We start from the raw sequence: 25048 nt of genomic DNA on the forward strand, positions 1-25048 counted from the left end.
GTGGGGCCCGATGAGTGTGTGATGGGGCCAGTTGTGAGCAGTGAGGAGCCTGTTGGCTATAATATCAACTAAAATCTTCTATTCTATCTAAATACTGCTAGCAAGGTGACAGCAGTGTTGCCTATGTGAATTGTGAAAAAGGAGGATAAAGAATCTTGAGAGCTCCTCTTCTGTGTAGATAACCACACAAATCTGCTTATATGAGTTGACCTGCTTATCAGAATATTTCTGTTTTCTGTCCCTTGTCTGACATAATAAGGTGGACTCATCATAAGGTGGACTGTATTTATGGAAAATGGCTCCTTTTACACTGGAAGCTGGGTGAACGGTTATGCCCGCTGTACTTTCCATGTCTGATGTAAGATTTAGATATATTAGGAGCCCCATTGACACACACGTGGGTTAGCTCTGACCTTATGGCATCATCTAACCAAATGCTGGTGATGGATTCCTCATTTGAGATCATATTGGTGTTAACAAATGCCTGTGCATTCTGGTTATGTGTCTGTGCTAATTCAGTTCTTTTGGTATTGCTTTTAGAAGTATGTAACTTATACCACTTTTTCAAGATGCTGAGTGGTTTTTTTAAATTTCCTTAAGTGACTCCCTCATGCCATTCATTGCTGGGATTTGGGTAGGTTTCTATTGTGTATTCCAGGGATTTGCATTTCTTTACTACCAGATTCTCAAGCTATAATATCACTTTTAAAATCTGATATTAAGGCACAGAGTGACAATAACTAAATAGTGATGTCCTGATTCTGTGCCATCCTCCTTTTTCTTATATCCTGTGCAGACTGTCTAGGATGATTTTTCTCATGTTCCTGGTTTCCCATCAGGCTTGTTAGCTTTTTTTTTTAAGTGACTTCTTTTCTGATTATGAATTTTATTAGGGTCCTTTCCAAAATCACTGCAAGAGTGATTACTTTGAGTGGCCTAGAAAAGGGACTTTCTATACTTAATAGAACTGGCCTTTCTTGGAATTCACACCTCCAGATCAGCTACTAGAAGTGGGCCTCATCCTCCTTGATTGGATCCACCTCCTCATCTCCAGCCTGATTCTGGCCTGCATATTTATACCTGCCTCTGGAAATTTCCACTACATGCATCTGACGAAGTGGGTCTTTGCCCACGAAAGCTTATGCTCCTACACTTCAGTTAGTCTATAAGGTGCCACAGGACTCCTTGCCACATATTGCAAGTTAAATAGAAGGGTAATCTCCCCTCTATATTTCTGACTCTCTCTCAGAAAAGATAATGACCTATATGTAGTACTGAGAGGGAAATGTACTTGAAAATGGGAAACTGAGGTACAGAGACATGGATATCCAAAGTATGCAGTAGTATTATATGCCCAGTTTGAGATGTCTGTGGTGAATTGGATGATTCCTTGTATTCGGTTGTTTTAAGACCTTTGTAAACTAATGTGTGAATGAGTTCCCCATTTAAATCAGCTGTAAGGGGCCACACATAAAACACAGCCTAACATTTAGCCCACATGGTAGCACTAGGTAGATGAAAGGAGGAAATGGAGAGAACACAGAAGTTGACAACAGATTGTGAGAGACAGGCTGAAGAGCTGCTACAAGTGTGTTACTGATCCTGGAAGAAACCTGAAGAGGTTTTTAGGGTCAGAGTGCAGGTTGGAAAAGGCTGCTTTTAGTGCTGTGAGTAAAAGAAGCAGTTTCTGCAGACTGAATTCCCTCTGTGTTCGAGAGACAGTATGTATTTGTAATTAAACAAAACTGCAGAAACAAAACAAAAAAATCCCTTGACTATCACTTCTATTCCCACAGGGCCCCAACATTTGCATTACCTATGGCATCACAAATCTAGACCCATGAGCATTACCAACTTCCCTGCACTCTTTGGTACCTCTCAATACTTTGCTGTTGTAGCTCCAACCTGGGCTGCTCAGAAACAGCATTCACACCATGAGTGGGTAGCGTAGCCCTAGCCAGTCACTCTGATGCTAACAGCCTGATAGCAGTGCACCATAAATGCACTGGGTTTCAGCAGGGTGACTCCACGACACTTCTATTCTTGAATTTTCTTAAAAAAAAAAAAAAAAAAGTATATTCCAGCCCTCTCCTGAGATAAGGTGGGTGAGTTAATATCTTTTCTTGGACCAAATCTGAGGAAGTGGGTCTGGCCCATGAAAGCTCATCATCTAATAAACCATCTTGTTAGTCTTTAAAGTGCTACATAGTCCTGTATTTTGTTTCAGCTACACCAGACTAACACGGCTACATTTCTATCACTATTCGTATGAGGACAGACTTGGAAGCTACTCAGAGCTTCTTCAGGTCTAGGAATGGTAACTAGTATGACCACTAAGTACAACGTCAAGCAGATAATTTAGTATAAGTAGTTAAACTTATGCCTAGAGAACTCTCTCATCAATTTAATCCATTGCCAACAAGGAGCGGCAGCTATGTTAGTGGGAGAAAGGCTCCTATCAAAATAGCACCATCCACACTGATTGGTGTGCTTTTTATTGCTTAGAATGGGAGGTGTGGAAGGAGGGTTAAATCCCTGAAAAACATAAATTATGCTGACATACGTAATGGTGTGGTCATAGGCTAAGTTACAGAGTACTCTTAAGTTTCTTCAGAGAGTGACCTAGCAGCTTGTTTGCAGCGCAATAATAAAGGGCCCGATCCTGCCAATATTGTTTCATAAATCATTCGCGTTGGTGTGCCGTCCCACTCTTTTAATTAAGTTACTTATTTAAGAACTTCAGAATTGAATCCAAAGTCTCAGTACTTTTTTAATGTATGTGTTTTAAAGATATACTCTATTCATGCTGCATTAAGTCAATTATAGAAAAATCAGACATTGAGATTCTTATCAAATCAAGTTGCACACAATGTACATTAATCTACTGTTTAGTCTGCTGAATATATGTAAGGAGGTTAATGTAAGAACCACAATTTATTCATCTTTTGACCATTTTCTTTCAAGGCCCATAGTTTTGCAGCAATATCCATTTGTGAACCCACATGGAGCTCCAATGACCTCTGAGGAAAGGTTTGTCTCCATGGGTGTTTGCAGAATCAAGGCTAAAATTGTAACCTTAAATTGGCTCTTACAATTTCTTTACATAGTTTATTTTAAAAGGTCTGCAGTTCTATGAAATATGAGTTCTTTTAATGGAAAAAGGTAGTTCTGTGTAATTTGGCAATTGCTGTGTGGTTTTTAATTAAACTTTTCAAAAAGTTCACCTTTGTATAGGGGCCAAGCATAAGAAATTTCAGTAAAAAGATGAAGTAATTGAAAAGTTACTTTATTTTTAAAAACGTTGAAGACCGAGTTTTACAACCTACGAAATGCTATGGTAGAACTATAGTACTGATATCTAGCATGTTTAAGAAAAATAAAATCTATAGTGATGGGATTGCCTTAGCCAAGCACAGCATATGGATGTTCTGCAATTACTGACCCATAACTTTGCTGTCATTTCTCAATTATGTAATTTTGCACTATGTCAGAAATATTATAATTTGCATAAAGACTGGTTATTTCTCTACCATATAGTATATAAATATATTATGACTAGGTGGTAGTTGTTACAAACCATTCAGTGTACATATTTGTATAATCTCGCTATGATTATTTCTCATCAAATGTTTATGCAACTCTTTCGTCTCTGTCTTCAACTTTCAAAAATCCCTATTAGAATTCATAGCAAACCATTTATTTCCTCCCTCTACACTGTCATCCCATTAAACCCTAGATATGAAATGTATTTAATTTAAAAAATATTGTCCTTTTGTGGGGTGGGAAAGGAGTACTAAACCTTGCTCAAGAGGAGATCACAGGGAATAGAATAGGATTATGTGGGGCGATGGGATATGGCAGCAATAAGGACAAAGACTTCCCTTTTTGTTTTTGGCATCTGTACAGAGTTCTGAGAGCAGATGCCTATCAGAGTATAGAAGTGAGAGCGGAGTATGTTTCATTATATCAGTGTTTCCCAATTTTATTTGACCGAGGAACTCTTTTCAGCTTTTCAGAATTTCAAGGAATCCCTGGGGGGAGGGGGGGGGAAGGACCCAACAATTCATGAAAACCCCCACCAATGCATTAAAATCACATTCTTTCCTCAAGACCCTCCACCCCTTCCTTGAGGCCTCAGCCTCTCTGTTCCCCTCCTCTCCATCACTTGCTATCCCCAGCCCTTATTCACTCTCACTAGCTTGAGACAGGAGATGTGTCTCCTGGGGTGGGAATGAGGTATTTGGGTGTGGGAAGGGATGAGAAGTACAAGCTCTGTGAGGGAATTTGGATACAGGAGAAGGGGATGCTGGCTTGGGGAGGGGACTCCAGGCTGGAGAGTGTTGGCTCAGGTGGAAGGTTGGGGTGCTGAGCAAGCCACGGGCTTGTGGATGTGAGGGTGCAGGAGTTTGGGCGGGATATGTGAGAGACTCAGGGCAAGAAGATTGTGAGTATGACGGGCTCAGGACACAGATTTGCCATGTGTGGATGATGCAGCAGTGTTGTGGCAGAAGACTGAGGATGTGGGGATACAGGAGTTTGAGAATGTGAGAGGCTCAGGACAGGGGGTTCCAGTGTATGATAGGCTCAGATTTGGGGTCAGGTGGTGCAGGAGTGTTATGATGCTGCAGTGAGATGGGAGTTTGGCCCCAATTGGGGGCTTGTTGGCCAGGCTTCATTTTTAAATAAAATATTATGTCAAACTCAAAAGGTTTTAGCATTGTCTTTATTTATGAGAGGGGTGAGGAACCTGTCAGGGTGCTGGGGCAGGAGGTAGGTTGCTGGGGCTAGGGCCAGGGTGGTGCTGGGTCCTGGGGTGGCAGGGTGCTGGAGCCAGGGACAGGGTTGTGCTAGGGTGGGTGGCAGGGTGCTGGGACCAGGGCCTGGGTGGTGCTAGGTGTTAGGGTGGATGGCAGGGTGCTGGGGACAGTGCTGGTGGGGACAGGGTATTGGGGGGGGGGGCAACTGGACGAGGCAGCTGGGACCAGTACCTGGCAATCCTGCAGCACCTCTGGGTTCCGGGAAGTGTGCGACTGCACTCCCTCTCCCCAGACAGCTAGCATGCGTGCTGCCTGAGCAGCAGGGCTGTTGCACCCCAGCAATTTACTTCCACGATGCCGTCCTGCAGTGGGAGGGCTCGGGGAGTTCCAGGGCAGAGCGTGCTGCCTGCATAGTTTGAGCTGAGCAGCCCCGGGTTTCCTGAACTTCCTCCCTTCCCCTGCACCTCAGAGAAAGACCCCGGAACTAAGTTGCTGGTCCCATAGCCCCAGCTATTCAGGCAGCGCGCGCCGGCTCCTGTGGGGAGGGGAAGTGCTTCCCTCCCTGCTGTGGGTCACATGGGGTCACTCCTGTCCAGCACTCCCCTGGTGTGCCGGCTGGGAGCAACTGCTCCCTCTGCCCCTGCCTCCATGTGACTCTGCTGGCTAGCTGGCTATAAAGGGGTGGCAGTCTGCTCCCCCTTTTCTGTCAGTTTACTGCATTGCTTGAGGGAATCAGTTTTCCACAGCCCTGAATGACTTAGTCATACTGTCATAAGTTTGTAATGCACATTGGTGCTAAGAGAGCTACTGTCAATAGTTGGTATTGGGTGAGCAAAATTAACGAATAACTGACCTGAATCCTGCAGTTCTATAGTAACTTTTCAGTACTCAACTAGCCCCCTCCAAAACTAAATCTCTTCTTATTGTGTGCTCACTGTCCACTTTTGCTTATCTTTGGGTTTTTAGGGTATACTATAATGGGATTTTTTCTTCCCTGTCCATGGAACAGTTAAGAGTATAGGTCTTGTTCTCCACATCCAATTCAGCCTGTGCATATTCACAAACTTTTGGCAGGTGTAGTGGCCTATTTTAAAAAAACTGGCTTTTTTATGCAGCAGGTGCTCATGCCTGGTTCTTGCTACCTCCATAGAGATAAGAGTGAGGAAACAAATATGAATTTAATTGTAACAGTTAATCAAACCAACCAAAAAAAAAAAAAAGAAAAAGAGAATGAGTGATCTTTATCTCAATCTGACACTCGTTCTAAAATCTGAGGAATTTGAATACACTCATATCTATTTAACCCATGTATTTGGTAGGATCATAAGCAAAATGTGTGTAATAAGCTATAATTAATTTCCTTTCATTTTGTCATGCTGCTGCCTGTGGAATGTGCATTTAGTTAGAGCTTTCCTAAATGAGTTACTGACTTTCACCCAGAGGACAGTTTCACAAGCATAGGGATAATACACTGGGAGGGAGTAAACAGCAGCTAATAGCGATACTAGCAGTAACATACACACTCAGATCAGCATGTCACTTAACTGCCTGTCACAGCAGGTTTTCTTCAGGCAACTGTTTTGGTGTCTTCTACACTTACATAGATAACATGATGAAAATCTCCACAGGAAACTGAAGAAAATGAGAAACATTGCTGTGAGTCATTATATCTGGGAATTTTTTTACAGAGATTTTTTTTTCTCCATATACTGATACAAATGCACACTTGCCTGTTGCTTTTTTCATCCCTGTTGCATTATTCAACCCTTTTATTATTAATATGCATTCAGTGCACTGTATTCACATTTAAACCAATCATCTTAAAAATAATATTTAAAGTTGTCTTTGTTTTCTAACGAGAAACTTAGAAAGGGTTTAAAATGAAATAATACTTTAAATCACATTATTTTGAAATAATAATCCATCTGCTTCTCTTCCATCTTATTCTGCTTTTATGGAACCTCTTCCCTTTTCCATTTTTCAATGCTTTGGTATCCGATGTTATGAACATTTCCTCGAGTAGTGCACGGAGACCTTCAGGGAAAACTGTGTACAACACTGACATTTCTAATGTAAAAAGCAAGCGGAGAAAACAAAAGGTTTTTTTTAAATGTTTGGGAACCTGGTGTGCCTTCTTAACCCACTAGAAATATACAAAGAGAATGTACACTTTTTTCTTCTGCAGCTCATATTAAAATATTTGACACTTGTTTTGAGGCACTTCCAGAATGGTTTTAATACCAGCCTTTATCAAAAATAAAATACTCGTGGATAATGAACTGCTCTTCCACACTCAGACAGTATTCACCATGCCTCACAAGAATTAAAGATACGGTTCTGTTATAGAGGTCACAGATTGTATGACTGCTTCTGGGGCAGGGCTGAAACAGATGTCAGCCCTGGGGCTTCCAAAGCAGTGGCCGAAGCAGTGTCTGGGCTTACTGGAGCAGGAATACTGGAGCAGTTGGGCTGGAGCGTCTGCTGGCAATCAGCCCCAGTGCCACTGGAGCAGCTGCCAGGATAAGGGCAGACTCCTTAGGGCTCATGCAGAGGTGGGGCTGAAGCATCTTATTAAAAAAGGGTGATGACAACACTATAAGGGTGCAGAAAGTATTCACTTGATTGCAATTTTATACCCCCATTAAATATTATCCACAGAATTTTGTGCCTTAGCAGCTGTTGTCTTTAGCAGGAAGTATCGTCAAATGTGCGGTGTTAAGTCAAATGTATGGAAGAACCAAATTTATTTATTGCAGGAAAGAGGTAAACAAATCCTTTACAGAATTTACAATCTAAATTATGCTTTATTAATGGTTGTCTCCTTCCCCCACCCTCAACATCAGTTATACCTTGAGATTTCTCTCCAGGTTCCGAAGTGCATCTATTGCTTAAACATTCATAGAATCATAAAATCATAGACTACTAGAACTGGAAGAGACCTTGAGAGATTATCAAATCCAGTGGCCTGACCTCGCAGCAGGGCCAACCATCATCTAGATCAGAGCTACTCAACTTTGGAAGCCCGGGGGGCCACAAGATACTCAAGCACATGCCGAGGGCCGCAGCTTAAGTGTGGTTGCATATACATGCAAATATACATGCAAATAACTTCTTTCACACTGATAGGCATGAACACAGTTAAGGCAAGACTACACAACACTCAGGCCCCATTTAAGTCAGTTCTGTTAATATTAATAAAATGCAATGTTACCTGATTTCCACCCGTATGACAGCACTTCTAATGAGCACTTTAAAAAATAAAATTGTATGCCAGTGTTTTGGGTGTTTAGCTTGAAGCTTGAGGTTGTGCGTTTCTTGGAGTGACTTTATTCAGGAAAAAGTTTCCAAACCAGTGTGCTCTAACCTGCAGCGGGAGGAGAGCTGGGCAAGTCAGGCCGGACACAAGAGGCAAAAAAGGACAGGTGCCCAGGAGGCCCATCCTGGATTCCCAGCAGGGCTGACATCCCCACATGGGAGTCTGTTGCTCCATGCAGGATGGAGGCAGGGCTGCCCAGCCATGGCACTGGACCCAAATGTGGCTGGTATGAGCCAGTCAGCACCTCACAGGCTCTGCCCACAAGGCTAAATAGCCAGCACTTCCCACAATGTCCTGGCGCTCCTGGTACCCGCTACCTGGGGACTGAAAATGCCGATACCCTGTACCCGTCTGTTCCAGCCAGCCCATCTGCTTGCGTTTTTCAATGCTCACCCCATCTGGGAGATGTCTCGCTGTTGTGGAGCATGTTCCCAGGAGAGGCCGTGTTCAAAAGATCCCACCCGGGGGCTGCGTGTTGAGCCCCATGTAAACCCAAACTGTACTGCGGGCCACAAAGAAATGAGCCGTGGGTTGCATGTGGCCTGCAGACCGCGTGTTGAGTAGCCCTGATCTAGATCATCCCTGACAGATGTCTGTCTAACCTGCTCTTAAATATCTCTAGTAATGGAGACTCTACAACCTCCCTAGCAATTTATGCCAGTGTTTAACCACCTGAAAAGAAATTTTTCCTAATGTCCAATCTAAATTTCAATTCCTGCAATTTAAGCCCATTGCTTCTTGTCCAATCATCAGAGTTAAGGCGAATAATTCCCCCCCTCCTCCTTGTAGCACCCTTTTAGGTACTTGAAAACTGCTATTATGTCTCCTCTCAGTCTTCTGTGTTCCAGATTAAACAAACCCAATTCTTGCATTTTTTCATCATAGGTCATGTTTTCTAGACCTTTAATCATTTTTGTTGCTCTTCTTTGGACCTTCTCCATTTTCTCCACATCTTTCTTGAAATGTGGTGCCCAGAACTGGACACAGTACTCTAGTTGATGCCTCATCAGTGCAGTGTAGAAGGAAAGAATTATTTCTCCTGTCTTGCTCACAATACTCCTGTTGGTGCATCCCAGAATGATTTTTGCTGCTCCCTCCCCCTTCTCCCCCAGCAGTGTCACACCTGTTGACACATTTAGCTTGTGGTCCACTATGACCTTTAGATTCCTTTCATCAGTACTCCTTCCTATATATTTTGTGTGTGAAACTGATTGTTCCTCCTAAGTGTAATACTTTACATGTGTCCTTATTGAACTTCATCCCGTTAAACTAGAGAAATGGTCTGAGGTAATCTATATCATTTTGAATTATGATCCTATCTTCCAAAGGTTTCGCAACCCCTTCCAGCTTGGTATCTTCTGCAAACTTTATAAACATACTCTTTATGCCATTATCTACATTGTTAATGAAGATATTGAATAGAACTTGTTCCAAAAGTGATTCCTGCAGAACCCCACTTACTATGTCCTTCCAGCATGAATGTCAACCAGTCGTCTTCACTGTCCTGATAGTTCTCTTCTCCACCTTCCCCCAAACTGACTTAATCCATAACCATATTCCCATTACCTCCAGGCCTAGAGAAGTAGGAGAGAAGGTAAGAAAGAGGGATGCTTAGTAGAGCTTATGCTGTCCAGGTACAGCTGTGGTATGAATACCCCATGCTTTGCTTTTTGATGATGCTATATGAAATTGTCCACCTGAAACCTGAAATCTACCTCTTCTCCTGTGCAATTTGTTGGCAAGGACTTGAGGAAGATTGAAGAAATTGTAGCTCAGTCCTGTAGTCTCAGTAGTAGCAGTCCATATTGCACTTTACATTATAGTGGCACCTTTATAGACTTTGCACGCTGTCTACAGAATGGTGCATGACTGATTAACTGATGTTGGTACTTAGCCCCACCAGTGCTGCAAATAATTGAAATGAACTCTGTTTAGCCTTTCCTATATACTAATAAACCTGCATGTAGAGTGGTGTGAATTTCAGTGTTGGTTAGTTGATATTCAATGTAGAGTGGATGTGTATAGTTAAAAATCTGTCATTAAATGAATACACATCTTCATCCATCGGTAATGTGCTGAGTGCACAGTAGCAAGGTAAGAGAGGTATTGAACATAAAAATAATTTAAATTTAAGTTTTCTGACGTTGATTCAATGAGTTACACCTCTGCTGTCATTCCCCATATTGTGTCATTCTGTAACACTACATTCTGCAACTGGCTTATAGAATCATAGAATAATAGGACTGGAAGGGACCTCAAGAGGTCATCGAGTCCAGCCCCCTGCCCTCAAGGCAGGACCAAGCTCCACCTACACCATCCCTGACAGATGTCTGTCTAACCTGTTCTTAAATATATCCAGAGAGGGAGATTCCACCACCTCCCTTGGCAGTTTATTCCAATATTTGACCACCCTAACAGTTAGGAATTTTTTCCTAATGTCCAATCTAAACCTCCCCTGCTGCACTTTAAGCCCATTACTCCTTCTCCTGTCCTCAGAAACCAAGAGGAACAAATTTTCTCCTTCCTCCTTGTGACACCCTTTTAGATATTTGAAAACCGCTATCATGTCCCCCCTTAATCTTTTTTTTTCCAAACTAAACAAGCCCAGTTCATGAAGCCTGGCTTCATAGGTCATGTTCTCTAAACCTTTAATCATTCTTGTCGCTCTTCTCTGTACCCTTTCCAATTTCTCCACATCTTTCTTGAAATGTGGCACCCAGAACTGGACACAGTACTCCAGCTGAGGCCTAACTAGTGCAGAGTAGAGCGGCAGAATGACTTCACAAGTTTTTCTTACAACACACCTGTTGATACAACCTAGAATCATATTTGCTTTTTTTGCAACAGCATCACACTGTTGACTCATATTCAACTTGTGGTCCATTATGACCCCTAGATCCCTTTCTGCCATGCTCCTTCCTAGACAGTCGCTTCCCATCTTGTATGTATGGAACTGATTGTTCCTTCCTAAGTGGAGCACTTTGCATTTCTCTTTATTAAACCTCATCCTGTTTACCTCTGACCATTTCTCTAACTTGCTAAGGTCATTTTGAATTATGTCCCTATCCTCCAAAGAAGTCGCAACCCCACCCAGTTTGGTATCATCTGCAAACTTAATAAGCATACTCTCTATCCCAATATCTACATAATTGATGAAGATATTGAACAGTACGGGTCCCAAAACAGACCCTTGAGGAACTCCACTTGTTATCCCTTTCCAGCAGGATTTAGCACCGTTAACAACAACTCTCTGACTACGGTTATCCAGCCAATTATGCACCCACCTTATCGTGGCCCTATCTAAGTTATATTTGCCTAGTTTATCAATAAGAATATCATGCGAGACCGTATCAAATGCCTTACTAAAGTCTAGGTATATGACATCCACCGCTTCTCCCTTATCCACAAGGCTCGTTATCTTATCAAAGAAAGCTATCAGATTAGTTTGGCATAACTTGTTCTTCACAAACCCATGCTGGCTATTCCCTATCACTTTATTACCTTCCAAGTGTTTGCATAGGATTTCCTTAATTACCTGCTCCATTATCTTCCCTGGGACAGACGTTAAACTGACCGGTCTATAGTTTCCTGGGTTGTTCTTATTCCCCTTTTTATAGATGGGCACAATATTTGCCCTTTTCCAGTCTTCTGGAATCTCCCCTGTCTGCCATGATTTTTCAAAGATCATAGCTAAAGGCTCAGATCCCTCCTCTATCAGCTCCTTGAGTATCCTGGGATGCATTTCATCAGGACCTGGTGACTTGCTGACACCTAACTTTCCTAAGTGACTTTTAACTTGTTCTTTGTGTATCCTATCTTCTAAACTTACCCTCTTTCTGCTTGTATTCACTACGTTAGGCACACCTCCAGACTTCTCGGTGAAGACCGAAACAAAGAAGTCATTGAGCATCTCCGCCGTTTCCAAGTTTCCTGTTACTGCTTCTCCCTCCTCACTAAGCAGTGGGCCTACCCTGTCCTTGGTCTTCCTCTTGCTTTTAATGTATTTATAAAAAGTCTTCTTGTTTCCCTTTATGCCTGTAGCTAGTTTGATCTCATTTTGCGCCTTTGCCTTTCTAATCTTGCCCCTGCATTCCCGTGTTGCTTGCCTATATTCCTCCTTTGTTAGTTGTCCTAGTTTCCATTTTTTATATGACTCCTTTTTTATTTTGAGATCGTGCAAGATCTCCTTGTTAAGCCAAGCTGGTCTTTTGCCGTATTTTCTATCTTTCCTACACAGCGGAATTGTTTGCTTTTGGGCCCTTAACAACGTCCCTTTGAAATACTTCCAACTCTCCTCAGTTGTTTTTCCCTTCAGTCTTGCTTCCCATGGGACCTTACCTACAAGTTCTCTGAGCTTATCAAAATCTGCCTTCCTGAAATCCATTACCTCAATTGTGCTGGTCTCCCTTCTACCTTTCCTTAAGATCATGAACTCTATTATTTCGTGATCACTGTCCCCTATTCTGTCTTCCACTTTCAAGTTCTCAACCTATTTGTTAAAACCAAATCCAGAACAGCTTCTCCTCTGGTAGCTTTTTCAACCTTCTGAAACAGAAAGTTGTCTCCAATGCAGTCCAGAAACTTATTGGATAGCCTGTGCCTCGCTGTGTTAGTTTCCCAACATATGTCTGGATAGTTGAAGTCCCCCATCACCACCAAATCTTGGGCTTTGGATAGTTTTGTTAATTGTTTAAAAAAGGCCTCATCCACCTCTTCCACCTAGCCAGGTGGCCTGTAGTAGACTCCTAGCATGATATCACCCTCGTTTTTTACCCCTTTTAGCTTAACCCAGAGACTCTCTACACAGCTATCTCCTACATTCATCTCCACTTCAGTCCAAGTGTGTACATTTTTAATATACAAGGCAACCCCTCCTCCCTTTTTTCCCTGTCTGTCCTTCCTGAGCAAGCCGTACCCTTCCATACCAACATTCCAATCATGCGTCCCATCCCACCAGGTTTCTGTAATACCAATGATATCATAGTTGTATTTATTGGTTAGCAATTCCAGTTCTTCCTGCTTATTACCCATACTTCTTGCATTTGTATATAGGCATCTAAGATACTGATTCGATCTTGCCTCCCTGTTGTGCCCTGACCCTCCTTTCTCCTTGCCATTATAGGCCGTAGTTCCCCCCATTTCCAACCCATCTCCCAGTACCGCACATGCAGCACTTACCTGTGGGCTTTGCTCACCTGCCCCCAACAAAACTAGTTTAAAGCCCTCCTCACAAGGTTAGTCAGTCTGTGTCCAAACAAGGCCTTCCCGCTCCTGGAAAGGTGAACTCCATCTCCGCCAAGCAGTCCTTCCTGGAAGAGCACCCCGTGATCAAGGAAGCCGAATTCCTCCTGGCGACACCATCGTCGCAGCCAGGCATTCACCTCCAGGATGCACCTCTCTGCCCGGGCCCCTACCTTTGACAGGAAGGATAGAAGAGAATACCACCTGCGCTCCAAACTCCTTCACCTGTACTCCCAAAGCCCTGTAGTCACACTTGATCCGCTCAGTGTCACACCTGGCAGTATCATTTGTGCCCACGTGGATGAGTAGCATGGGGTAGTAGTCAGAGGGCCGGATAATCCTCGACAATGCCTCCGTAACATCTCGGATATGGGCCCCTGGCAGACAGCATACCTCTCGAGATGAGCTGTCAGGGCGAAAGATGGGTACCTCCGTTCCCCTCAGAAGAGAGTCTCCAACCACCACTACCCTACGTTTCCTCCTCGCAGTGGTGGCAGGAGACTGCTCAACTTTGGTGGTGCAAGGCCTGGTCTCCTCCACTGTGGGGGGTGACTCCTTGTCTCCTGCTGAAAGTAAAGTGTAACGGTTATGTAACAACACAGTGGGAGGGTTAGGAGCAGGGGTGGAACACTGCCCGCTGCCGGAAGTAACCAGCTGCCAGTGCTCACCCTGCACCACTGCCTCCTCCATAAGTGGCTGGTCAACAATCCCACATCCTAGGACACTGACCTCCGTGGACTCCACAGGAATACTGTCCAGGAATTCATCACCATCAGTCACTCCCTCTTCAACTCCCCTGTCTGCAGTCCCCTGTCCGCTTCGCTCCCCTGGTCGCACTGCTCTGGCTTTTTAAAGCCTGCTTGCCTAGGTCAGGCCTGCCCCCTTCTGAGTCACACAGGAGAAGGCTGAGCCTGAGGCTAATCAGAGGCAATCAAGGGAACAATGGCAGGCTCTCAGTCCCAACTGCCACAGAAGCTGAAACTGAAACTGCTAGCACTCCCTGGAATCAGACTCAATTCACACTTCAAACTGTAAAATTCAAACAGTCAGGCACACACACACACTCACACCACAGCTTGTACTCTCACTGGGTAGCCTCTTCGGCGGTGGGGTCGCTTTGCTCTCCCTCTTCAACTCCCCTGTCTGCAGTCCCCTGTCCCCTGTCCGCTTATGGGTAATGCCAGGGAAACAGACACATTTATGGCACATCTTTGAGAAGTTTTCTTTTTCTTTATTTCAAAATATATGGAAATGGGTTCCTTAAAGGTTCAAATTCACACGCTACAGCAAAACAAACACACACAACTCTTTTAGTTACGGCTCCTGCTAAGAATTGTTTCTGTTCTCTAGCATGTTAACTTGGATGATGTAGTGATGTGCAACATTGACAGCATGAGGGTCAAACATTATTTCTAAAAAGATCAAGGACCACAACTAGTGCTTTTGGTCAGATTGTCTATCTCGTTTTGTTCCCTTTGTGAAACTGAAGGGCTACAAGGGGAGTAGAAACAGCCCAGGAGTTCCCTGCTACGAATTTCTGAGTTACAGCTGTCTTGCTGCCAACAGCCTCTGTTTTAGCAAGCATGGTAGGGATCAAGTGGAATTTGTGAACCTATCCTAAGATGGCACATAGTTCTTTAGATCTCACAACCAACTGGGACAAACTAGAGCAGCACCTCGGCTGCTACAACTTGCTGCAGGTGTGGGGGAGAGTATTAGGATGCTACACTGTGGATTCTCATCTTCTCAGTTAATGGGTATTTACAACTGTGCAAAGACAGATGTTGTCAGGTGAAGCCATACCAATGGGTTCCTGATAGGTCCTCTACTCCATCAATGATGATAAACTTTTGGCTGCATGCATGTGTGCATTTGTTTCCCTGTCCAATGTGTTAATCATGTGCAATTAGTCAATGCGATAGACTCAGAGACCACAAATCAGATAAACGTACTCTGGTGCTTTCGATGCTTATTGCCAAGCGAGGCACAATACTAGCTGTCAGCAAACTGACTCGCCACTGTATATATGTAGGATGTCACAATGGACTAACACCCAACTAAATGCTCTGGATTCTAGTGTCCCTCCACAGTCAGCCAACGACCACTCTTTGGGGTGAACTTTTTTATACACAGGTTCAAACAAGTTACAAATCACCCCTGAAGTATCAGATTGCCACCATCTGTTAGCTAGTTACCACCCCTTACCTCATAGAATGGGGGGTTTCCATTACTATCCATCATGCTGTCAATTTAGACCTGGTCCTGAACCTGGATTGGTATGTATGTTATTTGTGGGGTGTGGGTTGGCACCAAGATGTTTCTTAACAAGGTGTTCTGTTATGACCCCTCTGAAATGTACTCACGGTCTGTACCTAGTATTTCTTAGGTATGAATGTTTCTGTAATATCAGCCCTTTTCTTGCCAATTTCTGTGAGCAGGGTCTGCCTCTTGCTCTCAGCTTAACTTTCAAAGATTCATTCTTTGTTAGACCATACATCTTGGTGTAGGCAGCTCCTATCCCAGAACGATTGTCTGGAAAACAAAAATTCCATATTGAAAAAGTTCAGGATTTTCAAAAATTTTCATGAAAAAGAAAGACGCACACGCCAGAGTAACCAGTAGCTCAGTGGATAAGAAACTTCACTGTGGGAGACCCAGCTTTGAGTCCATCCTCTGAATCAAGTGGAGCTGTGGTTCCCACAACCAAGTGAGCGCCCTTGTAACAGAGGCAAAATGCAGGACAATGTAGCACTTTAAAGACTAACAAGATGGTTTATTAGATGATGAGCTTTCGTGGGCCAGACCCACTTCTCTGGCCCACGAAAGCTCATCATCTAATAAACCATCTTGTTAGTCTTTAAAGTGCTACATTGTCCTGCATTTTGCTTCAGCTACCCCAGACTAACACGGCTACATCTCTATCACTATTCTTGTAACAGAGGTGTAGTATTTGTCTGTCTATCTCCCTATTGTTTCAGTTTTCCACTTTTATAAGTAATCAAATTTTTATTGGGCCAGAGAGATATGGAATCTGTAGACTGGTGGCCAAGGAACTTGTCTGGGATAAGGGCCCAGTGTGGGGCACTATACAAATACTGAAAAGAGATAATTCATGCCTTGAAAGAATAGTTTTGATAGTTATTTGTTTTAAAAAAGAAACAAAGTAACGTTTGTGTGCATGCACACCTATATACACTGCAGATAATCTGTTTTTTAAAAAAGTTTATACATTGTAGAGGTCTATTTTATTGTTGCTGATACTCCTCTCTCAGGTGTAAAATGTCTAGAATATATAATTTATTATATATGGATTCTAGTTAATTTGACATGATTCAAGATTTTCACAGTCTGCAACAAATTAAATATTCATTAACATTTAGAACCTGTAAATGACATAGTTGAACAATAAATGATGCATTTAGGCCCCATTAGAGAAGCTTTTTTGAAGATTCTGAATACAAGGTGGTTGTCTTTGTTACTAGTTATTTTTCTCAACCTGGCTTTATTTCTTCTGCACACTTCAATGACTTGCCTTTTCCTTCTCCCTTTTTTTGCAGCAGAAGAAGTGGAAAATTTTGATGTTTCCAGTCTGCCTGAAGAAGTGCTGCAGAACATTGAAGCTGACAGTTACTGGTGCATGAGCAAGTTGCTTGATGGCATTCAGGTAAATTGATTTCTCCTGTTCTTAACTAGTGAAAATAACTGATTAATGCCATGGCTTTGAACTGCTTTAACGATGTCAAGAAATAGTACATGTAAGAGAAACAGAGGAAAAAAATAAATTTCATCAAAATGAAAATCTGCCAAGAGTTTGATGAAATGGGTTTAAAAGAGTGCTGCCCATTGTTTTTTTCATACAGTACTTCTACATGTCTTAGTGCATTAGTATATGTGAGAATGGAGTTAGAGGTGGTGATCCTGGAGACGTTTTAAGCTCTTGATGTCTATTAGTAGAGATTGTCAGGAGGATTTTGTTACATTTGTTGATCAAACTCTGCATGTAAAATGGTCTAAAAGGGAAATTGTATTTTTTTCTTTATAATTGACTGTTTTACAGAAAGTCCATTTTTTGGCAGAGTAACTTTTAAATGGTTATCCTGGTTCGAAGTGCACTCAAATGCAGTGTGTGTGTGTGTGTGTGTGTGTGTGTGTGTGTGTGTGTGATGTAATATAATGTATGAACTGTTGGAGTACAAATGTGTTTGTAATAGTTAGAATCATCTACATGAGGAAATGAAATCTCAGTTAAACTTCTCTGTTTTGAACATAGGGATTCTGCACAATCTAAAAGAGATTAATAATTAGTCAAACAGTGAAAATATAAGATTAAGAAATTCAAATTAATCTATGCCTTAACACTAACATACAAAGCAAATTGCGTTAACTTAATTACATTTACTGCCTTATGCTACAGGCATGTCTGCATTACATACTTTTGCTGATGAATGTTACATTAGCATAAAGCCACTATAGTTGGTACATTGTGCATTGAAACAAGGATTTCTGGCGAGTATCTGCAGTGCCAACAGAAGCATATGCACAATGTACCATATGCACAATGTGGATGGTGCGTAATGTGTAGGTATATCACTGAACAATTCAGCACCATCCTGTATGCTGTGTTTTGGTAAGATCTGGCCATGTGTGATTGGGCAGAAGTGTGTTGTGAAGGGGTAACAGACTTCAGGGTCAAGTTCCCAATATGTAGTTTTATCCATCTCATATGGTCTTTATCCCATAATTTTCATGCCCATTTGAAAATTCCACAAACTTGCATGTAATTTGTTCCTGTCCACAATCTGACAGAATCATGGAGCTGCAGAGATCTGCATGACTGTCATGAGCATTTCAAACACAGGGTGCACAGTCCTCTGGTATTTGCAGAACTAAAAGCCACGGAGAGTACAGTGATTTCCTGGAGGATAAGATTGCTGTGGGGCATAGCAAGAACAAACTCGTGGCTGGTGGCATTCATGGAACTCCTATAAATGGTGTAGTGCCACTTCTTGGCTCAAGAAACAAGCACTGACTGGTGGAATTGCAATACAATGCAAACTTGGGATGGTGAACTGTGTCTGTAGATCTTTTGGGTGTGCAAGACCACGTTCCTAGTTCTCTGTGTTGAGTTCACTGCAGGACTTTAGCATAGGAACACCAAAATGAGAGCTGCATTAACAGTGGAGAAGAAAGTGATGATCTCACTGTGAAAACTTGGAAAACTAGATTGCTACCAGATGTTACTTTGGTATAAGAAACTCCACTGTGAGAGCTGTGTCAGGGAAGTGTACAAGATTAACCATCTGCTGCATAGGATTGTGATTCTCAGCAATGTGCAAGACATGACACATTTGCAGCAGTGGGTTTCCAAAACTGCAGTGGAGCAATAGATGTCATGAATATTCCTATGTTGGCTCCAAAGCACCTTGTCACAGAGTACATCAAGAGAACAGTTTTTTTTTCCCTTTGGTAATGAAAATGCTGGTGGGTCACTAGTGATGCTTCACCAACATCAATGTTGAGTGACTAGGAAAGGTGCATTGCACTCACATCTCTACTAAACAAGGCTAATCAAAAAAACTATAAGCAAGGACTTTCTTTCCTGACTAGCAGATTACCATTGGTGATATTGAAGTGGCAGTAGTGATCTTGGGGAGCCCACCAACCCTATATTCCCCTGGCTAATGAAGCTGTACCCTTGCCACCACAGCAAGTAAAGATTCAGTTATTGGCTCAGCTATGCAGAGTGACAGATGAATGTACTTTGGATAAACTGAAGGGACACTGAAATTGTTTACTCACAAGATTTCACAGGAAGAAAAATATCCTAATGGCCAGGGCTCGACAAACTGTGGCGAAATCCACTTGCCAGACCCGTATTGTGCATGCATGCGCCGCCGGTGAATGGAGCGACTGGCTGAAATCTACACGCCCCAGGCAAGTAGATACACTGATTTGTCGAGCCCTGCTAATGGCAATAGATCCATGCTGTGTCCTGCATAAGATCTGTGAAGCAAAGGGGGAAAAGTTGCTGCTCCGGCAGAGGTGTAGCAGCTGTCTGAGTTTGAACAGCTAGGTGAAAGGGCAGTTAGAAGAGTTCAACACAGCTATATGCTGAGGGAGACTAACGGACACTTTAAGAGGGAGCCCCTAGTGATGCATTGTGGTGTACTGTGCTGTATCTGGCCCTGCTGTTTGGGAGCAACAGGCAGCTGGTCCACGAGAGGAGCTGGTTTCTAAACTGGCTCTTCTTGTGGACCAACTCCCACCTGGCACCCCACGCAGAGTGGTAGGAGACTCCTCGGGATTGGGGCTGGAGTGCACCGGCTGCCAGCCCCGCCCACAGGGACTGTAGAATACAGTAATTGCTCGTTTAACATGTGCTTGCTTAACACATTTTCGCAAAAGCACGATTTTTTGGGGGAACATTTCTCAAATAACAGGACCGTCCCTGAAATAACACGAAAATAATCAAGTGGAAGACTACTTCACGCGGCAGTATAAGTTGGTGAAAACAGTGGTAATACTCATGAGCGGATAAATACATATGGTCACAGTGCTCCTTCGCTTATTCATGTGTTTATCTTTGTATTTTGACAAACCTTGGTGACTTGAGTTGCTAGATATCTTGTGTTGCTAGATATCTAATGTTGATGTTGACAACACAGCGCCAACAAAAAATTGACTTTGCCATCACCACCTGAAATGCAACCCCTACCTTTTCCATTATTTTTAATGGGAAAATTGACCTTGCGTAGCACATTTTCGCTTAGCACAAAGATTTTTAGAAATGCATGTATAGTGTTAAATGAATTACTATAGTCCACTAACCGATAAGAATTCATGAGATTACTCTGCTATTCAATTAACAGGTATATAACATCCCTAATCTGTATATAGAAAACTAACAATGTACTTAATAATTGTGTGATGTTTGATGTACTTTTATGATTATTAACTGTGTTTTGTCACTGATCACATGAGCTGTCAAAATATAGTGGGTGCTTTTGTTATCACTAGTCATTCTGCAGCATACATTTGGAACCAGTAAAAAGGATTCATTTTCCAAACTATAGGGTTTTATTGAGTATCAAAAACACTTCAAAAATTCTTTCAAGTTAAAAGCAAATACATTAAAACCTCAATAAATGTATGGAACAGATTTTAAGGGACATTCATGTCCATTTTATGTATCCATACATCAACCATAGCTCTCACAAGTCAGTTTTTACTTCTGGCCTTGTTGTGGGGTGGCAGCAGTAGGAATTTGGCACCTGATTTTTTTGGGAGTTGGGGGAGGATAGGTGAGCAGAGGAAGGTACTATGTGTCAGAGGGCTTTCTGTTCACCCCCTCCTCCAATTCTTGTTATGAAGAGAGAAAGCAGAAGACTAGAAGTTGGAAGAGCGGGAATGTGCTGTTCATGTTCCAAGCAAGCATATCCCAACTCTCCACACTGACAGAGTCTGTTTCCCAATGTTCTGTGCTGAACTCTTATGCCACAGAGCTTTTACCTTATGTACTACTTCTTAGCTCTGACACCACAAATCCTTGCTTGTGTCTCTTTTCTCCCTTCCCTCCTCCTCTTTCTTAGCAGGCCCAACTACACTGCTGTGGACACCCCAGTCCACCGTCTTCCAACTTACGGTTGTGTTCTGTTTTGGAGGTTCATGAGTCTGGGGTCTTCATCTCTCCTCTTTTGTATCCTATGGTAGGGGTGGGGAGTTAGGTTGTGTACTGGCCAAGTTTAGCCTTTTCTTTGGCTTTTAGTATCCTTTATGCCTACTCCTCCACCTTCCTTAGCTCTCCTGATTAGCTTCTTGACCTTGGCTGGAATGAAGAACCAGACAGTGTTGCAGTGTATGCCCATATTTTGCACTCTCACCATACCCCATAGCACTAAGCTCCATCTCTTATCTCTTCTTGTTGTACTAAAAGCTTCATCTGGTTGTGGGAAATGAAAAACCCAGTGTCTCTGTTCTTATTAGTAAGGATATCATATTAAGTGTAAGGATTTCAGAGTATCATACATTCACACCCAAAATTCTATCTCTAGCTAATAAACAGGCCTCTACATTAACATTACAGGCAGTCCCCGGGTTACGTACAAGATAGGGACTGTAGGTTTGTTCTTAAGTTGAATTTGTATGTAAGTCGGAACTGGTACATATTGTAGGGGAAACTCTAGCCAAACATTTCTCCAGAGCTCAGTTTTATTCTCCCACACCTCCCTTCCCTCAGTCCTTTATTCTCAAGCTGAGGTGTCTGCTGAGAAAAGCCGCTCCACGACTCCCTGGTCTCCTGGGGGGGGCGCTAGCTTCGCATCTCCCTGGTCTGCTGGGGGGAAGCAGCTAGTGCAGGGTTGCCTCACCCCATTTGTAAGTAGGGATCCGATGTAAGTCGGATCCATGTAACCCGGGGACTGCCTGTATTCTGCAGTTCCCCATGGACTCAGAGGGAGGAAAGCCTGGTTTTCTGAGTCTGAAAATCTGAATAAGAGTCTGAAGCATCTGTGTTTGCTGCTGGGAAAGCTCCATGGTATGTCCCCCTACTCTGACACCTGGATCTTTCTCTGCCCAGTTTCCTTCTCCATACAGCCTGCAATATTCCTCCTCCAAGTTCTCTGTTCATGGTCTAATGCAGTTGTAGCTTGCAGGATCTCACTGAACTTGTAATTGAAAGTCTGTATCTCCTACTTTTCTGGCTCAAGCATTCCTCAGGGATGGAGGGGGAATCCCTCAATGCCACAATAGTGATAGCTCTGGGTAAAACACTGAGGGTATGTCTAGACTGCAAGCTTCTTTCAAAAGAGAGCGTCCACACATCAAAACAGGATAAAAAAGTGATCTGCTTTTTCAAAAGAGAGCATCCAGACTGCATGGACGCTCTCTCGAAAGAAAGTGTTGATTGCTATTCACATAATGGCCACCAGGGAACCTATGCATTTTTCGATTGGCTCCTCTGTCGAAAAATGTCTCTGTTCTGTGTCCACACACACCTTCTTTCAAAAGAGCTGTTTCAAAAAAGGCATCCTTCCTCATAATTTGAGGCTTACCAATGTCAAAAAAAAACCCTGCATTCTTTCAATTTAATTTTGAAAGGGCAATTAAAAAAAATGTAGTCTAGACATACCCAGAGGTACCATTAACAGTACAGTCGCAGCAGAAAGCAAATTTCCAATTCAGCACTCCTTTCCCTTGCTTCCCTGAAGTTTTAAACAAGACATACTTGTGCCTTGGTATGTTTATGCCTGGCACCACTCACACTTCCAGTCATAGTAAGGGAAATGAGGTAGAAATTGCTCAGAAACAAAGGGGTATACTGTAGTGCTTGAATTCAGGCACTGTTTTCCACAGATGATGGGGATTTTAGCTGATATTTCACTACTGAGGGTAACAGACTGACAAAGAGCACAACAGCTGATAGCCTTCCAAAGCTTTCCATATGTTGTTAGCCCATGTTGCTATGGTGCCTATTATTGCCAGCTGGTGTGGGAAACTATCCTCCTGTTGTGTAAGGAGTAAGGTTGCTGTCCCTAGAAACCTAGTGGAGGGGATTGCAGAGTACCTCCATGAAAGTTCTATCGTGGTCTTTTGAGGGATCCAGGATTTCCCTTTGTAGATGAACGAACTGTTCTGCATGTCCAGCCATCCCCGAAGCCCCTCCTGACTCGTTAGGAAATTTAGGGGAATCAAAAGCAAATAACAACTCTACTTCTCTTTGTTATACTGCTACTGCTACTGCTTCTGGTAGAATAAATGAATTAAAAGTCAATAGTTATGCTCTGCTAAGTTGGGGGCACCATCGTAGTACTGGGAAATATATTTACTTATTATATAAGGTTCCTTTCTCTGCATTTGTCTTGCCTGTGCTTACTTGCTAGGTCTGATTGGACTATGATGAAGACTCAAATAGGCATGGTCAGCTGTGAGGCATGCATGACACTGGAGGACTGCTAGGTGTGCTTGCCAAGCTGGGTTAATGTCTGGAAGAGACATTTTAAAATTGTGTATGGTTTCACAGTAGGGTTGAGTGGGAGGGGAAGCTTCTGCATTAAAAAATCCTTGGCCAGAGGTTTAATACTGGTTTAACAGTGATCAGTGTCAGAAGTTATGGGACAGCTGCTGAAGGACTGTTAGAATTGACACAAATGATACAAGTGTCTATATTCACACATCATTAACCTCAAGGTGCTCGAGGAAGTGGTGTTACTCTGTTGGTGTAATAGAGAGATATCACTAGTGGGAGACAAATTTTAGTGCAGACACATGGAAAGCTAAATTGACACAAGACAGCTTATATCCCTCATCTTTGTTGTGTAGACTAGGCCCAAGTCTAGAACCTATTCCCCCATGCTCCCTCCTTCCCCCAGTGTAAAGGCAGCATACACTGACAGAAGGAGGTTTTTTTGTTGGAGGGGGAACACCGTCTGCTTGAATAACATTAGTTGAAGCACTTTTTGTTGGCATACCTGTGTCTACACTAGGAATTGTGTAATTCAGTGCTGTATGCTAGTTTTAGGTAGGTTTGCCAGGTATCCGGTTTTGAACCAAACAGTCCGGTATTTGAGCTTTCTGTCCAGGAAACACACTGAGAAAATACCGGACATATAAGTGTCTGATATTCTTTAATTAAGTAATTGTTATCATGAGTATCAGTACATAGTTGCGTATTGCGTGATCGTGTCTACCAGCCAGGCAGTACGCAGCTATGCAGTAGAGAGGAGGTGGGCAGGGGTGCGGCGGGATGGAATCCCCGGGGCTGGGCTCGTCCATGTGCCCTGACGGGACCATGCGCGGGATGGGCAGCACCCCAGGATCTGCGTGCACCCGGGTCAGCCCCGCTCCCTGCTGACCGGTTCTCCCCTGGCCAGCCCTGCTCCCCCCAACCCCCTCCCAGACAGCCCTGCTTCCTGCCAGCTGGTTCCTTCCCCAATCTCCCCTGACCCACTCCTGGCCAGCCCTGCTTCCTGCCAGCCAGTTCTCCCCCCCACCCCACCCCGTTCAACCCCGCTCCCCCTGACTCCCTCCAGATCAAACTGTCTCCTCTCCTGGCCGGTCCCCCCACCTCCCATTCTGAGATTGTGTGTCCGGTATTTTTTTGAAAGACATCTGGTAACTCTAGTTTTAGGTGTACCAATTGTCTGCAAGCAAAACAGAGACCACCCTTATACAGGGGGGAAAAAAGACTGAGAGTTTATCATCATATCAGTAAGTGAAATGGGAAGCTCATCTCATTAAGCAATGCTTACCAAAATGCAGCGAGTAGTAGGCCTATAGCCATTTAAGGATTTTAGAAGCTTATCACTGCCAAATTTAAATGGTCATCACTTAAAATTATATGCAGTATCAGTATCCTGTTTTATAGGTGACTCTCTACAGGGGAATTTCAGTAGTAACTAAGAATTTTGAAAGGCAGAAAAGTTCTTGTAGTAAAAAGGCTAAGCTTTTCTTTTACGGTGATAGCCAGGCATGTTTTTTCTGGTTGGCGCTTGAAATTTAAAATGGTGAGTTTTTTTATTATATTTGTGTAGTAAAGACTTGAGATGCAGTTTGCCATCAGCAACTGTTTAGAGTGTTCAGATGGGTAGGGATCTGGGTGATAGCCCATCTCTGTTTTCCAGAAACAGACACCTTTTGGCCACTGTCATAGAGCATGGCCCTATCTGCTTCCTTTGAATAGTGGGGAAGCAAGACAGGCAGGGATCCAGGTACCAGCAGCTGAGTTGGTCTGACAACT

The 25048-nt window shown here is 43.1% G+C and overlaps 1 protein-coding gene across 2 annotated transcripts in view; it reads left to right on the forward strand.

Moving 5' to 3' along the window:
* The window catches only part of TBC1D22A (TBC1 domain family member 22A), a 435605-nt gene that overhangs the window by 138758 nt on the left and 271799 nt on the right, over positions 1–25048 (forward strand). For both annotated transcript variants that reach the window (XM_075927774.2, XM_075927768.2), the window contains one exon: positions 16872–16978. In XM_075927774.2, coding sequence (XP_075783889.1) covers positions 16872–16978 — 107 coding nt within the window. The remainder of the gene's footprint in view (positions 1–16871; positions 16979–25048) is intronic.

The sequence above is a fragment of the Pelodiscus sinensis genome, chromosome 1, assembly GCF_052426305.1.
Source record: "Pelodiscus sinensis isolate ZL-2025 chromosome 1, ASM5242630v1, whole genome shotgun sequence".
In the NCBI taxonomy this organism is placed as follows: Eukaryota; Metazoa; Chordata; order Testudines; family Trionychidae; genus Pelodiscus; species Pelodiscus sinensis.